Source organism: Phoca vitulina, unplaced genomic scaffold (assembly GCF_004348235.1).
Source record: "Phoca vitulina isolate PV1807 unplaced genomic scaffold, GSC_HSeal_1.0 scaffold7, whole genome shotgun sequence".
In the NCBI taxonomy this organism is placed as follows: Eukaryota; Metazoa; Chordata; class Mammalia; order Carnivora; family Phocidae; genus Phoca; species Phoca vitulina.
In genome coordinates this window covers 36,055,612-36,069,243 of record NW_022589710.1, presented here as the reverse complement: position 1 = coordinate 36,069,243, position 13,632 = coordinate 36,055,612, and the positions used below count along the sequence as shown (strand labels likewise).

Sequence of the window (13,632 nt, the reverse complement as noted above, 5' to 3'; positions counted from 1 at the left end):
ATATTAAGTTGTATGTGCCATGGTGTTCTATAAAGGAGCCAAAGATGGCCCCGGTACATTGGTCCCTAGGTTGCTTATTTTTTCACAGCAGGCCAGAACCATCAGCTCAAATCCTACTAGCTCCAAACTCAGGGTGGGACCCCACATCTGCCCCCTATCATTAAGACACAACTCTGGGGCTCTAAAAGACCCTAGCCTCTGTTGCCCTTTGGAGCTCTCTGACATCACCTAGACACACAAGCCCCTCTGGATTCCCTGCTCCCCTGGGAGTTCCTTTGCCTTCCTCCCCCCCTTCGAGGTCGTGGTCCCACCTCCATTTCCTGCCACAGTGTCTGGAAGGGCACCTGTACAGAGGGACTTCCCCAGGCCTTGAGCTTCTGCCAAAATGTTGCCCAAAGAAAGCTTGCTGTGTGCTACTGCCACCTTGTGGTTGTGTCTTTCCCTTGACAGCCCCCACATCCTTGACCTCGCTACAAGGGGTATGAGAACGGGATTCTGGTGGTGACCAAGGAAATCAGCATGGGGTCTATCCAGTCAGCAAGGCGATCAATTGGCAAATCTATCCTGGAGGATAGATTTGAGGCTGGGACTCAACATCTCGAACACCTCAGGTTCAATTTAGCACAATGTTGCTCTGTGCTGTAGTACCGTTTTTTCCAGACTTGCCTGTGCCTCATCAGCTGGACCACGAATAGTGCCAGTATTAAAGTGAACCTGCCCTATCAAGAGCTGACTTTTGGGGTCAGAGGTGGGGAGCTTCCAGGGGAAGGAGGTCAGCCTGTCCACCTGGGTACCCCATGAGGCAGGCGCTGGATATTGTAAGACTGTGGGCCCAAGTGGAGAAAGGGGATGACCAAGGATGGGCTACCCCCAACCCCATAACAGGCTATCGTGGGAGGAGCTCCCTGTGGCCGGGTGATATGGGGGTGCTCTGACAGGGTGTCCTCATTCCTGGTGTCCGCTATGGCAGACAAAAGAGCCAATCAGGCCGAGACATCGGACCAAGGCTGATCTAACCATCCTTGGGGAAGGCGCCTCAGATATTGTGACACTTCATTATGCTGCGGTGATGTCGTCATTCTAGCTTCTCCCTGGAGGGACACAGAGATCCCAACCTTTGGGCCGAGCCAGCAAATGTTACGACTAACGGCAAGGAAATTTATATTCCTGTCCCCACCCCTCCTCAGCAAGAGTAGGAGCATTCACAGTAAAATGGCAGCAAAGCCCATTTATGCTATATCTGTGATCTTGCAAATTCGGATATTCGGCTTCATTTCAGAAGAATGGAAGTTCTAAGGAACTTATGAACACAAATAACAGCATTTACTAAGCACTTCTTATGTACTTGCTACACCCGACCCTGGTTCTTTTTTTTTTTTTTTTTAAAGATTTTATTTATTTATTTGAGAGAGAGAGAATGAGAGATTGAGAGCACGAGAGGGAAGAGAGTCAGAGGGAGAAGCAGACTCCCTGCTGAGCAGGGAGCCCGATGTGGGACTCGATCCCGGGACTCCAGGATCATGACCTGAGCCGAAGGCAGTCGCTTAACCAACTGAGCCACCCAGGCGCCTCCCGACCCTGGTTCTTGTACCTTATCTCATTTAACCCTGACAAAGTCCTAGGGGATAACCGACCACATGAGGAAAATGAGGTGGAAAGTTAACGTCCCCAAGTTCACGGTTACTGTGACGGAGCTGGATCTGTACTCTAGATTCCGAGCTCTTACCCGCTACTGTCTCTCCAAATACTCTGCTTCCCCAAATCTCCTCAAAGAATTCCCCTGAGAACAAAAACCTGAGGCCAAGACAAACACAGGGGTCAGCGTTAACAGGAAGAAACACGCCGTTGCTTTAAGAGCACTTCGCCCAGTCTTGGAAGGGGATTGGTGCAGAGGCCAGCCCTGAACTCCAACCCCTCAGCCTTACCTGGCACCCCACCAGCTGCTGTTCCACCAACTGCTGCATGTCTGCATTTAATGTTTCCGGCTCGAACGCCACGTTGGCTTGGCGCAGCCACAGCTCCAGCTCGGCCACCTGGGTCTTGCAGGCATGGAGGATTTCCGCAGGCTTGGGCCTAGATTGCTCCACCGTGGCCTCAAATGCTCCTTGCTCATCAGAAAAGCCCAGAGCGGCAGCCTTGAGCGGACGTGTGGCACCCTAAGATAAACCCAAAGATAATCCAGCAGTGAAAAGCCACGGAATCCCAAGTTTGCACATTTGAGCCTGCAAAAGCCTGTGAACTTCCAGCATTTCCCCCACTTAGAAGAAAACAAACAAATAAGGGCAGAAAAAGTAAGAAAGAAAAGAAAAATGCACCTCCACACTCATAGCAACGATCACGTGACCTGGGGCTCCAGGTTTCCAAGCAGCCGAGCCGCATGTACACAGGTGGTGTTCCCGGGAACGGAGGACGCAAACGGGCTCGCGGTTCATTAAACAGCGAGTGGGCCCCAGGAGACAGGTGAGTGTGCGAGAGAGGGTGTGCATGTGGGTGTGTGCGTCTGAAACTTCGCAGCGAATTGGCCGGGGTTTGAATGTGTGTGACACATGATTAAGCAATGCTTACATTGCGGTGAGCTCTGATCAAACAGAAAAAAAAGGCTCTTTACACACCGGCTGGGATACAAGGAAATGTGCCACACACTTAACAAGTAGATTTTAAAATATTTTCGTTTTCCCCCCCTAACATACAATGCTATTACTCATCTAAATTTCTCCCTATTAAAAGTAATGTGAGTCAAGTAATGAACTTCAGTGGGGTAATCTGGAAATTTTTCTCCTGTTCTTCAGAGAGAGTCCCTGAAACTGCTTTTCACTGTCTAGATACTCAAATATTATTGAGTTAAGGACTAGGTGCTTATACTATAGTATAAAGAAAGAATGATGTAAGATGTGTTCTTATTGCAACACCTGGGTTGCTTATTGATCCAAAAGAAAAAGAAAAGAAAAATTTCTTCCAGGTACCAAATCAAGTATTCTATTAATAATATATTAGATGTTTTCAGGGATGCCTGGGTGGCTCAGTCGGTTAAGCATCTGCCTTCGGCTCAGGTCATGATCCCAGGGTCTTGGGATCGAGCCCCACGTCAGGCTCCCTGCTCCGCGGGGAGTCTGCTTCTCCCTCTGCCTGACACTCCCCCTGTTTGTGCGTGCTCTCTCTCTCTGACAAATAAATAAATGAATCTTTTAAAAATATATATTAGACAATTTCAATTTGGAAGTAAAAGATTTGATACACATATATATTTGCTTCCCACATCCTTTTCCAAAACATTGAAAGATCACATCAACCCTTCTAGAGAGATTCCTTTAGGAATTTGTGTATTTCTCTACAAAATTATTGATCTCAATAAATATTTTATTGATTATGAGTATGATGAAATACGATGTTTTCTCTATAAGGCTTTGCTAACTACACGTTAGCATCCAAAACAAAATTGTTCACAAATGTATACCCTAACTCAACTCAAATGCAGGAAAATTCCCAATGACTACAGAATTTTGTTTAAACACAGAACTTCTAGGGCGCCTGGGTGGCTCAGATGGTTAAACGTCTGCCTTCGGCTCAGGTCATGATCTCAGGGTCCTGGGATCGAGTCCCACATCGGGCTCCCTGCTTCTTGGGAGCCTGCTTCTCCCTCTGCCTTTCTCTCTCGCTCTCTCTCACGAATAAATAAATAAAATCTTTAAAAAAAAAATTTATAAAAAAAATAAACACAGAACTTCTAGTACAACAAAAGTAAACAAAATAGGCAAGTGGTAACAACAACATGCAGGGTGTGAAAATACCCATTTTCCACACACATGGTGGGTATCAGGAAAGCTGCGTTCGCAGAAGTGTCTGAGTTGCACCTGTTCCCCCTTGACCATCTATTAACTTCACAGAGGTGTGTTCTTTACTGACAAAACACTATTTCTCCCTTGCCTTCGTCAATATTTTTTTCAAGAATCATCTTCTTAAGGAAGTCTTCCCTTGCCTTGAGTTTCTCTGCACAGTTGGGTCTATACTTGGGAGTCACCTGGTTTCAATTTTCTTTTTTAATCCTGATTTCTTAAAAAAGAACCAGTTGTGTGGTATTACTGCCAGACACCAACTGCTAGGCATCCGATTAATTCTTTTCTAGTTTTCAGATACTGCTATCTCTTGGCGGCAAAGATTTGGGGATCCTCATTTTTGTCACCTGAGATAACAATCGTTAATATTAACTAATTAGTCTGTGATAACTGATTTACTATCGACCTTCTTTCTTTATTCAAAAACATTATTCGAGCACCTATCATAGACCACACACATTTTTTAATGGCAATACTGAATTTCTTTCCTTTTTCACTAACTCACTGAATTAATGAGAAAACAAGGAAGCTGGATAACTAATCTGGGCTTTACTTGCTAGTTATTTGAAACTGAAGAGAATCCAAAGGTGAATGGAGGGGAAAAAAAGAATATTTGCAACCATAGAAACGGCAATTGCTAAAGGTGGCCTGGGAAACCTGCCAGTAACCAATTCACCCACCTCTTTTTACAGTCAAAGAAATCCAAGTTCATTTAACGCTTAAGCAATTCCCCCACCTCCCATTTCACCACTTTGCTTCTGAGAAGCTCGGGCCCACATGTAAGTTACTTGCCTGAGGTCACACAGCTCTGCAATCTTTTAATTCAGAGTCCACAGTTCTTTCCACAATCACACCCCTGCTAAATATCTTTTCTAAACGATAGCCCCAAATTCTAAAAGCAGCAATGATTTAAGCGAGTGTTTTATGATTGTGCATGTCAGGGGTCTAAAAAGTATTACCACAAGTATTTCTTGCTAAAGAGAATTATGTCGTTTCCACCATGTAACTGTAAATTAATAATACCCAACCCTTTATTGGGCTCTGGGGCCAGGCCATCATGCTAAGTGATACACACACCCTCTCATTATTTCCCATCACAAGCCCTTATTATTCCCAGTGTACAGATGGGGAAACTGAGGCATAGATAGGTTATTCAAACCACCTGTGGTCACCCAACTAGTAAGTGGAACCAGGACTCAGTCTCTGATTTCATTATGCCTTGGGATCTACAAGTCCACATTCTTCACATGACTTCCCCAATCTCTAGTATCCAAGTTCGGCTCTCACTAAGTGAATGTCACACTGCTTGGTTTCCACATCAACACACCACTGATCTAAGTAACAGGATTCAGTTAAAATGCAAGCTAATTTTCCGGTGGTGGCTGTATTTCATGCCAAAATACCAACCCTTTAAATTTACTCCTTAACATTTTACAGTCAGTTCTGTGTGCAAAAACATCTGCAAGTCTCCCCCCGCAGCACCACCACACACACACACTTGTTACAGAAGAAAGAAGTAGTTGCTGGTGGAAAGGCTAGTTCACGCTGACAAATAGTGAGCAAGCGATAAATCCTTCCTTGCTCCGCACCATGCTTGCTTTCTAGGTCAACATCTGATGGCAAATCTTCCAGTTTTCCAGGCTGACAGCACATATGAAGATGTTAAAGTTCACAAAGAACTCTTGGCTCAATATACAAAGTATTCCAAACACAGAAAGCTTCTCAGCTCTGGATGCTCGTCCAGGTACCTGAGCAGTTTGCTTGTTACCGACAGGGACTTACCTCCTCTGTTTGGCTGGGACTCAGTGAGTCTGGCGCAAGAATTTGTGCCATAGGATTATCACATGTGCTTATTTTCTCAGCTGCCTCCTGTAAAGAAAAGAACCAGAGGTCCAGAAAACTTCCTGCCCTCGCTCCCATGTAAGTTACTCTTCCTGCACCGGCTCATTTTACATATCACCTGGTTGCAGAAATGTCCAGAAGAGACAGGTGCGTTTAGGGAAAAGTTGGTTTGTTAGGAAAAAAATCAGCTTCCCCAGGTTTGTCTTTATTTGAAAGACTTAAATTTTCCAAAGCTCTCTAGCTAATGAGGAACATACAAGGAAATCTACAGAATTCTCTATTTAAGTGGATTAATAGGGGAACTAAAATTAAATGAAGTTATATGATAAAGGCCACCTTTCAAATAATAGGGGGAAAGATTAACTTATTAAATTTGGGAACTACTGAGGCATTTCATGAGAAAATATAACCAAATCCTTATCTTACTCCTAATAATGGATTCTAATCATATCTAATATTTATTAATTAACTAATTAATTTTTAGAGATAGTGTGAGCAGGATGGGGGGTGGGAGAGGGAGAGGGAGAGAGAGAATCTTAAGCAGGCTCCACACCCAGAGTGGAGTCGAACACAGGGCTCTATCTCACAACCCTGAGATCATGATCTGAGCCAAAATCAAGAGCTGGACGATCAACTGACTAAGCCACCCAGATGCCCCTCTATCTACTATTTAAATGTAAAAGTTATACCATAAAAAGTCTTTAAAAAAAAAAATGAATCTTTTTCTAATCTAAGAGTGGGGAAGGACTTTTAAAGCATGCAGTAAAGGGAAAGAATGTTAGTATTAGCAACATAAAAAATAATAATGTTTACCTTAAAAGCATCATAACCTAAGTTAAAAATGAAATAACAGACTGGGATAATAGCTTACAATGTGTTAATATCCTTAATATATATCCTTAAAAGTCAGTAAGGAAAATATCAAACCCTAGGTAGAGAAGAAAGTCAAACGGCATGAGCAAGCAATTCATAAAAGAAGAATACAAAAGTAGGAGCGCCTGGGTGGCAGAATCGGTTAAGTGTCCGACTCTTGGTTTCAACTCTTGGTTTCCGCTCATGTCGTGATCTCAGGGTCATGAGATCAAGCCCCACATCGTGCTCCTCACTCAGCAGGGAGTCTGCTTCAGACTCTCTCTCCCTCTGCCCCTCCTCCCTGTGCATGTGTGCACACGTGCTCTCTTTCTCTCTCGAATAAATAAATACATCTTTAAAAATAAGAGTACAGGGGCACCTGGGTGGCTCAGTTGGTTAAGCGTCTGCCTTCAGCTCAGGTCATGATCCCAAGGTCCTGGGATCGAGCCCCGCATCAGGTTCCTTGCTCAGTGGGGAGCCTGCTTCTCCCTCTCCCCCTGCTCATGTGCTCTCTCTCTCACTCTCACTCATTCTTTCTCTCAAATAAATAAAATCTTAAAAAATTAAAAATAAATAAAAAATAAAAACAAGAATACAAAAGCCAATAAACACAGAGATATTCATTCTTAGAACATAAATGTAATTTGAACCACTGGATAAGTCTGGCTAAAACTGAAAATATCTCACATCAGTTTGGGGTCAAGAAAGCGGCATTTCCATGCATTCCTGGAAGGAATAAAACTGATACAGTCTTTCTAGAGGGCAAACTTTCTAGTTTGATAATTGTGTCACACTTTAAATGGATGTATACTTTGATTCAGCACTCCCACTTATTAGGTTAACCAAGGTTAAACAATGGGAAAATGATATATACACAAATAATTAACATCATGTGGTGGGAAAAGGATAATTGACCAATCCTGATTGTTCTACTTACAAGCTGCATAATCTTGGACAAGTTCACTGGGATTCTCTGTGCCTCTGAGGTAGGAATGTAACCTTCCCCACTCATGCATGTGATTACTAAACAAGATGACATATATAAAGCATCTAGCAGTAACTACCAAAATATTACTTTTCAGCTTCTTATACTGAAAACAAGAGCTGTTATTAGAAAGGTATGAACCAAGAACTAAAAGTAAAGCTTAGACAAAATTGGAAAGGGAGGTGAGGATCATGAAGAGTCTGGAAAGGCTAAGAAGACTATATTTTACTCAGCAGATAATCAGAATCCATTAAAGATTTCAACTTAGCGGTAATGGGTTTAGGAAAAGTCATCAGTTATTATTGTATAAGACGTACTCGGAAAAATAACTGGAGGCTCTGAACTCAATTAGCAGCATACTCCAAAAGCCCAGGGCAGAAGTCACAACTGCCTGGAATAGGATGACGGCAAAATCATGGGAGGAGAAGAAGGATGAATGGACATCACTTGGCCACTGATTGGACATGGAAAGCCAAGAGAAGTGAGGTACCTAAGATGACTCTGAAGTCTGTCTTAGACTCTGAGAAAATAGTGGTGCCATAAACAGACATTGAGAAATTAGAAGAACCAATTTTGAAGGAAGGTGGTAAAATGAGTTTGAGATGAAGACAACACATTCAAAAAGAGAAATCTATCAGCAAGGTGGAAATGTAAAACAGACTTAAAGGAAAAGTCAAGAGGCTTGCTGTGGGGATCACTGGCACAGGGGGACGACCAAACCTACAGGAGGAGATAAAGCTGCCCTGAGGGAAATGAGAGAAGGAAGAGGACAGAACACTGGGCAAATGTCCACCATTATGTGGGTAGGGCGACAGGTGATACAGGAGGGGCTGCAGGTATGAGATGAGAAAGTGCAGAATTAAGAAAGCCAAAGTATCCCTGCATTTCAGGAAGGAAGAGATGCTGATAGTGTCTAATGCTGGAAAGATCAATAAGGATTAGGACTCATAAAAGGACACTAAACTGATGTTCTAGATGTCAATGGCAGATTAAACATAGTCAGGGGCAAAAATCTGATTACAAAAGGGGCCAACGGTGAGGAGCTCCAAGTAAAGACTTCTAGCCACAAACGAGAGGAAGCACAGTAATTGACCCCGGGAAGCAGGATAGAGAAAGTCAATGCATTAAAGTACCTTGCTGAGCCCAGTACAGGACATACATCCGTAAAAGATAAAGTTCTTGCCATTCACTGAACTGTGTCCGTGTGTGCATAAAAATGTGGTAAGTCCTAACTGAGGTTCAGAATGCTACCGGACTGAAGGGAAAGTGGAGGCTTCTTGGAGGAGGTGGAAGATGAGAGGGCCCTGGCGGATGAGCAGGTGGTCTACAGGCGGGCTGGAAGGGAGGGGCATCCCGGGGATGCAAGGCAGTTTCTGAAGACAGTCTGGGCTTTGGGATGCTCAGTTTGTTTGGAAGGGCGGGACCACGAGGGAGAAGACTTGCTGGAGATGGGGAGACTGACTATGTCTCAGAAAGGGAAGGAACCCGTCAAGAGGCAGAGCCCAGTGCCGAGGTTTAACAAAAGGACTGGCCTAGGGGCTGGGGGGAGGGGTCAGCCCTGGAGACAAGAGCGCAAGGCAGATGGATCATAATGATGCTGGGATGTTTCAGGAACATGGGGAAAACATCGTTTTCACATTAGCTTATAATGATTTTCTAAGGTGAGGGCATTTGCCCTTCTAGTTTGAGAGGTTGGAGAAGATTTGGAAGGTCATAAAGAGCAAAAAAGACATTAATACACATTATACACTACCTTGTTCAAAGAGGATTATGGGGAGACTCCTCCCCCAACTACTCCCAAAAGAGAGGTGTATTAAATGCTTTGAAACATTATGGTGAACTTTTAAAGAGGGGCTCCTTTGAGTTACCTGTTTTGTTAGTCTGAATTCTCACATATGGAGTTCTCAGAAAATACTCTCCTATTATCACTGAGTACACAATAGAACTGCAAATAATAAGCCCGTACTTGGCTGTTTTTGAATTTGTGCAGAGGTAATGGTGAGAAGCTTAAAAAAATTCAACCCCAGCAGGTTCCTTCCCTAAGCAGTCTTTCAAACAAGAGATTCTTTGGACTTACTTCCTTTACTGTCCCTGCAAGCCCCCAACCACCGAAGGTATTATGTTCAGTATTACCTGGATGATGGTTCCAGAAGACGAGGATGCTCTATCTTCCTCCATGTCCCTATCATGCTTCCAGAGTAAAGACCAAGACCCAGAAGATGGCTCTGCTTTCTTATCTCCATTCTAACACAGTAATCAATTGATTAGCAAAGAAGTAACTTCCTACCATCCTAAAAGCATCCTACTCATCTCTCTTGTAAAACTCAGTTTACCAGGCAGTGTAACTGTAGCCTTTAATCCCCCACCCCTTCTATTTTTCACCTCTTTCTTTGGCTAAGCAAATCATAGGAGTCTAAATGTCGTTACTCTTCCTGAAGCCTAAAAGATATTCTGAAAAGTTGGAAGTCAGCTCACATCGCTCAAAAAGGATCTTTAAAATGGTGCTTTAGGAATTTAATCTGCTTTGGTAAAGGTAACCTTAAATGCTATCTTTAAATAACGGCCTGATGAACATATGTTTTTGCTGTTGCCAAAGACAAACAGTTGGTATTATAAACATATCAGCTCAGAGGCAAATATAGGCCTTAAATTAGAAGCAGACGGCCAGTCATTCTATTCTCGGCCCCGGTTCCTCTGCTCTTGCTATTCCTTCTGCCGTGAAGGGGCATACTCAGATTACGAAGTTGTCTGGTGGTCTGAGCACAGAGTGAGCCTGTGATCTCCCTTGTCCTACCACTCAGTTCCATGCTGTCCCAGTCTATAGGAAAGCAGGTGGTTCTGTGTGATGGTAGAGCTCCTGAACAATCCATAAAATGAGAAGAGAAAGTGTCTAGTGGTTACACGTGAGACATAAAGATGACAAATTGCTGCAATTTTCTTCCTTTTGGCACAAGACCCATCATAACTTTTGTTTTTAAAGTACGAAATGGAAATTGATACCAGGAAAGGCAACTGTCCACGTCTCCTTCAATCTGTTCTAATGAAGTCGTAAGGATGAGTGGTATTAGTTGCTAACACAACTCTCTATATTGGCAATGCTGTTTCAGACTAACAAATCTGGAAACAAATTCAAATCTGGAAAAATAAAGTTCTACAAAGCACACTAGGAATGCCAACCAAACAACATACTCTCCAAACTTCAGAGAAGGTACTCAGAAGTCAGGATCCAACCAAGAACTTCACCTTCTCCCTTATGCTAACAAGTGCGTCTGAATTACATTTCTCCCACTTGGGCTTGAAGTCAATTTAGATGCACTTAACGTTAATAATGTAGGAGAACGGCTTCAATCACCCTTATAAAACATCGGCATTAAATTTTAAAATCCTTGTGTTTCTATTCATTTTAAGAGCTTCCCATTGAACTGAACTTCTTTTAGAGATTTCAGTTCTCACGCAATGTAATGAGAAAATCATGTTCCTTACTTCACTCTTCAGGGAGCTCTCTTCCGCCTCTTCCGTGAGCGCCGGCAGGAAAGACATGGCACTGGTTTTGTTCATCTGAAAGGCACAGCACAAACGCTTGTGGCCAGTTTGCTGTCCAACATCCCCAGGATCCTGGCCCAGCTGCGCCTTGATGTAGCTAATTGTTTACTCATTTCATTCGAGCAGCCCACCCACCCACGCAGCATCTGGGTCCAATAACTTGCAGCTCATCCTGCCAAATATCATGACTCCGTCAAATCTTACATCCCTTTTACCCGCACTGCTCCCTGTGGCCCCTCCTCCAACAGTTCAAAATGGGATCCACAGGTGTGGACCCTGAGTGGGCTTAGAGTGGGGCCGGGTCCATTTCTGACTTTGCACTGGGCTGACCGGTTACGACGGAGATCCTGCAGGCATGGCTCCCACCCTCCTGCCCGTGGAATTCCATACACCCCTCAAGGAACTCGGGTATAAGAATTCCAGGTTGAGTCCAGGACAGACACACTCCAAGGATTTATATTCCCTAGTGAACAATCTCAGGCAGATGGCTCCACTTTTAAAATTCCTATAGGCCATCAACCTAGATGCCACAGGCTTTTCAGGTGACAAATAACACCAATTCAGTACTCCTGTGGGGAGTGGGACCAACATTAGCCTAAAGTCCTACCCACCTTCCACTCAGAATCCCTCTCAGCTACTCTCTCCTCTTCTGACGCTCCGGTTGATGGCATTTCTTGTTCTAATGCTTGCTGGTCTTGCTGTAAATGCTGATGAAGGGTTAGGATGGCAGCCTTCAGGTCCACCAGCAGGTTCTCTTTCTTCTGGTTCAAACTCAGAATCTGCTTTTCCATACCTTCGATGTCTCCCTGTGCAGAAAGAGTGTTTGCATTGCTGTGAGCCCCCTGAGGCCTCTACCTGCCCCCAGGAGCTTGCATCATTTGGTATAAGGGGTGATGAGTGTTCTACGGTATTTGATGTGCAGATCCAGGAGTGAATGTCTGGGACGGTAGAGCTCCTCCTGATCCTGGCTGCAGTTCCAAATGACCTGGTGAGGGTTTATAAGCTCCCCTTATGGGATGACTTAGCTTCACCGGACACTTGATCCATCAATTCTCTGGGGGTCAAGCTAAGGCTCAGAGATTTGTCACAAGCTCTGTGGGGGACTGTGGTGTGCAGCCAGGGCTGGGAGCCACCACTCTGGTGGCAACAGGACTGACGGTCAGAATCCACAGGGTCACGGCCCGGGAAGTTTCCCAGGACATTTGTAAGTAGACTAACATTCAGGAACCACTCAGAAAAAACAAGGTGAGAAATCTCACACTTCTATGATGGCTTCTGAAGCCGTCTTTACTATTACTGAATTCATTTACTTTTTCTCACAAAATTTCCTACAAAATGGGAATAAACAAGCAAATAGAGGGAGCGTGAAGTGTAACTTACCACGGGAATGATGGACACATGATTCCAAGTTTTATAACATTACTTTAAAAATGTGTATGATTGGGGGCACCTGGGTGGCTCAGTTGGTTGGGCGACTGCCTTCAGCTCAGGTCATGATCCTGGAGTCCCGGGATCGAGTCCCACATCGGGCTCCCTGCTCAGCAGGGAGTCTGCTTCTCCCTCTGACCCTCCTCCCTCTCATGCTCTCTGTCTCTCATTCTCTCTCTCGCAAATAAATAAAATCTTAAAAAAAAAAAAACTGTGTATGATTGGTGGGTGGGAATAAAATGTCTTCTATGTGGCAGAAGGGCCCTTGCCCACTGTCCGTCTAAGACAAATATAGAATTACAGAATCCTAGATTTGGAGGACATAGCAGGTGTCTAATCGAACATCCTCCTCTCTTAACCCCCCTGAAAGGCATCATTCCACCTCTGTCTGAGCCCTGCAGTGAGTGCTGCATCAGAAGACAACCTGCTCCTTATCAGCAAACCTTCCCGTACTGGGAAGGTTTTTTTTATTTCTAATATATTCCTCAAACCCCTGTTCATTTGTTCGTTCCTTCCTTCCTTCTTTCTTCCCATCCATCAATCCGTGCATCCTACAGACATTCACAGAATCATTCCCTTTCTTACAGAGAAGCCTACCATGTCTCTGCATGTAAGTGAGAGTTCTAAGGTCCAGGGAGGAATTTTCCAGGGCTGCAGGTAGCCAGTGACGGAGCACAGACCCAGACTCCCTGACACCCACCTCCAGAGCCCCTCTACTACTGCACACATTCTGACACCAATAACCCTATTCTGTCTGAAGTGAAACTTCCCGTAATTGCTTTGGGAAATGAGAACTAAAGTAAATAGGAGTTGGCAGTGCTGTGTGTCCATTTTCAATAAACACTAAACTTCAGAGTTAAAATGCCTCCCAACAGACCTAATATGCCAGCCATTAGAATAACCCTAAGAGAAACAGCAGTTTGCACACCAAACTTATAGAGGCACAGTAGTTCTCAAAGTGGCATCTACAGAATCCCTGGGGGTTCCCACTCGGTGAGGTCAAGATCGTTTTCATAATAATACTAAAATGTTATCTGCCCTTTTTACTCTGCTGCCATTTTTCACTATAGGATGATGCCAAAGCAATGGTGGGTAATACTACTTGCACTTCATATGAATCAAGGCAGGGACATCAACTATATTAGTTAC

The 13,632-nt window shown here is 44.1% G+C and overlaps 1 protein-coding gene across 3 annotated transcripts in view; it reads right to left on the bottom strand.

Annotated features, from left to right (window-relative positions):
- Nucleotides 1-13,632, bottom strand: part of SYNE2 (spectrin repeat containing nuclear envelope protein 2) — a 315,865-nt gene that overhangs the window by 94,092 nt on the left and 208,141 nt on the right. For all 3 annotated transcript variants that reach the window (XM_032405277.1, XM_032405280.1, XM_032405278.1), the window contains exons 62-66: nt 11,667-11,861; nt 10,996-11,070; nt 9,646-9,756; nt 5,616-5,702; nt 1,926-2,156 (exon numbers count right to left, since the gene is read on the bottom strand). In XM_032405277.1, the coding sequence (XP_032261168.1) occupies nt 1,926-2,156; nt 5,616-5,702; nt 9,646-9,756; nt 10,996-11,070; nt 11,667-11,861 (699 nt within the window). The remainder of the gene's footprint in view (nt 1-1,925; nt 2,157-5,615; nt 5,703-9,645; nt 9,757-10,995; nt 11,071-11,666; nt 11,862-13,632) is intronic.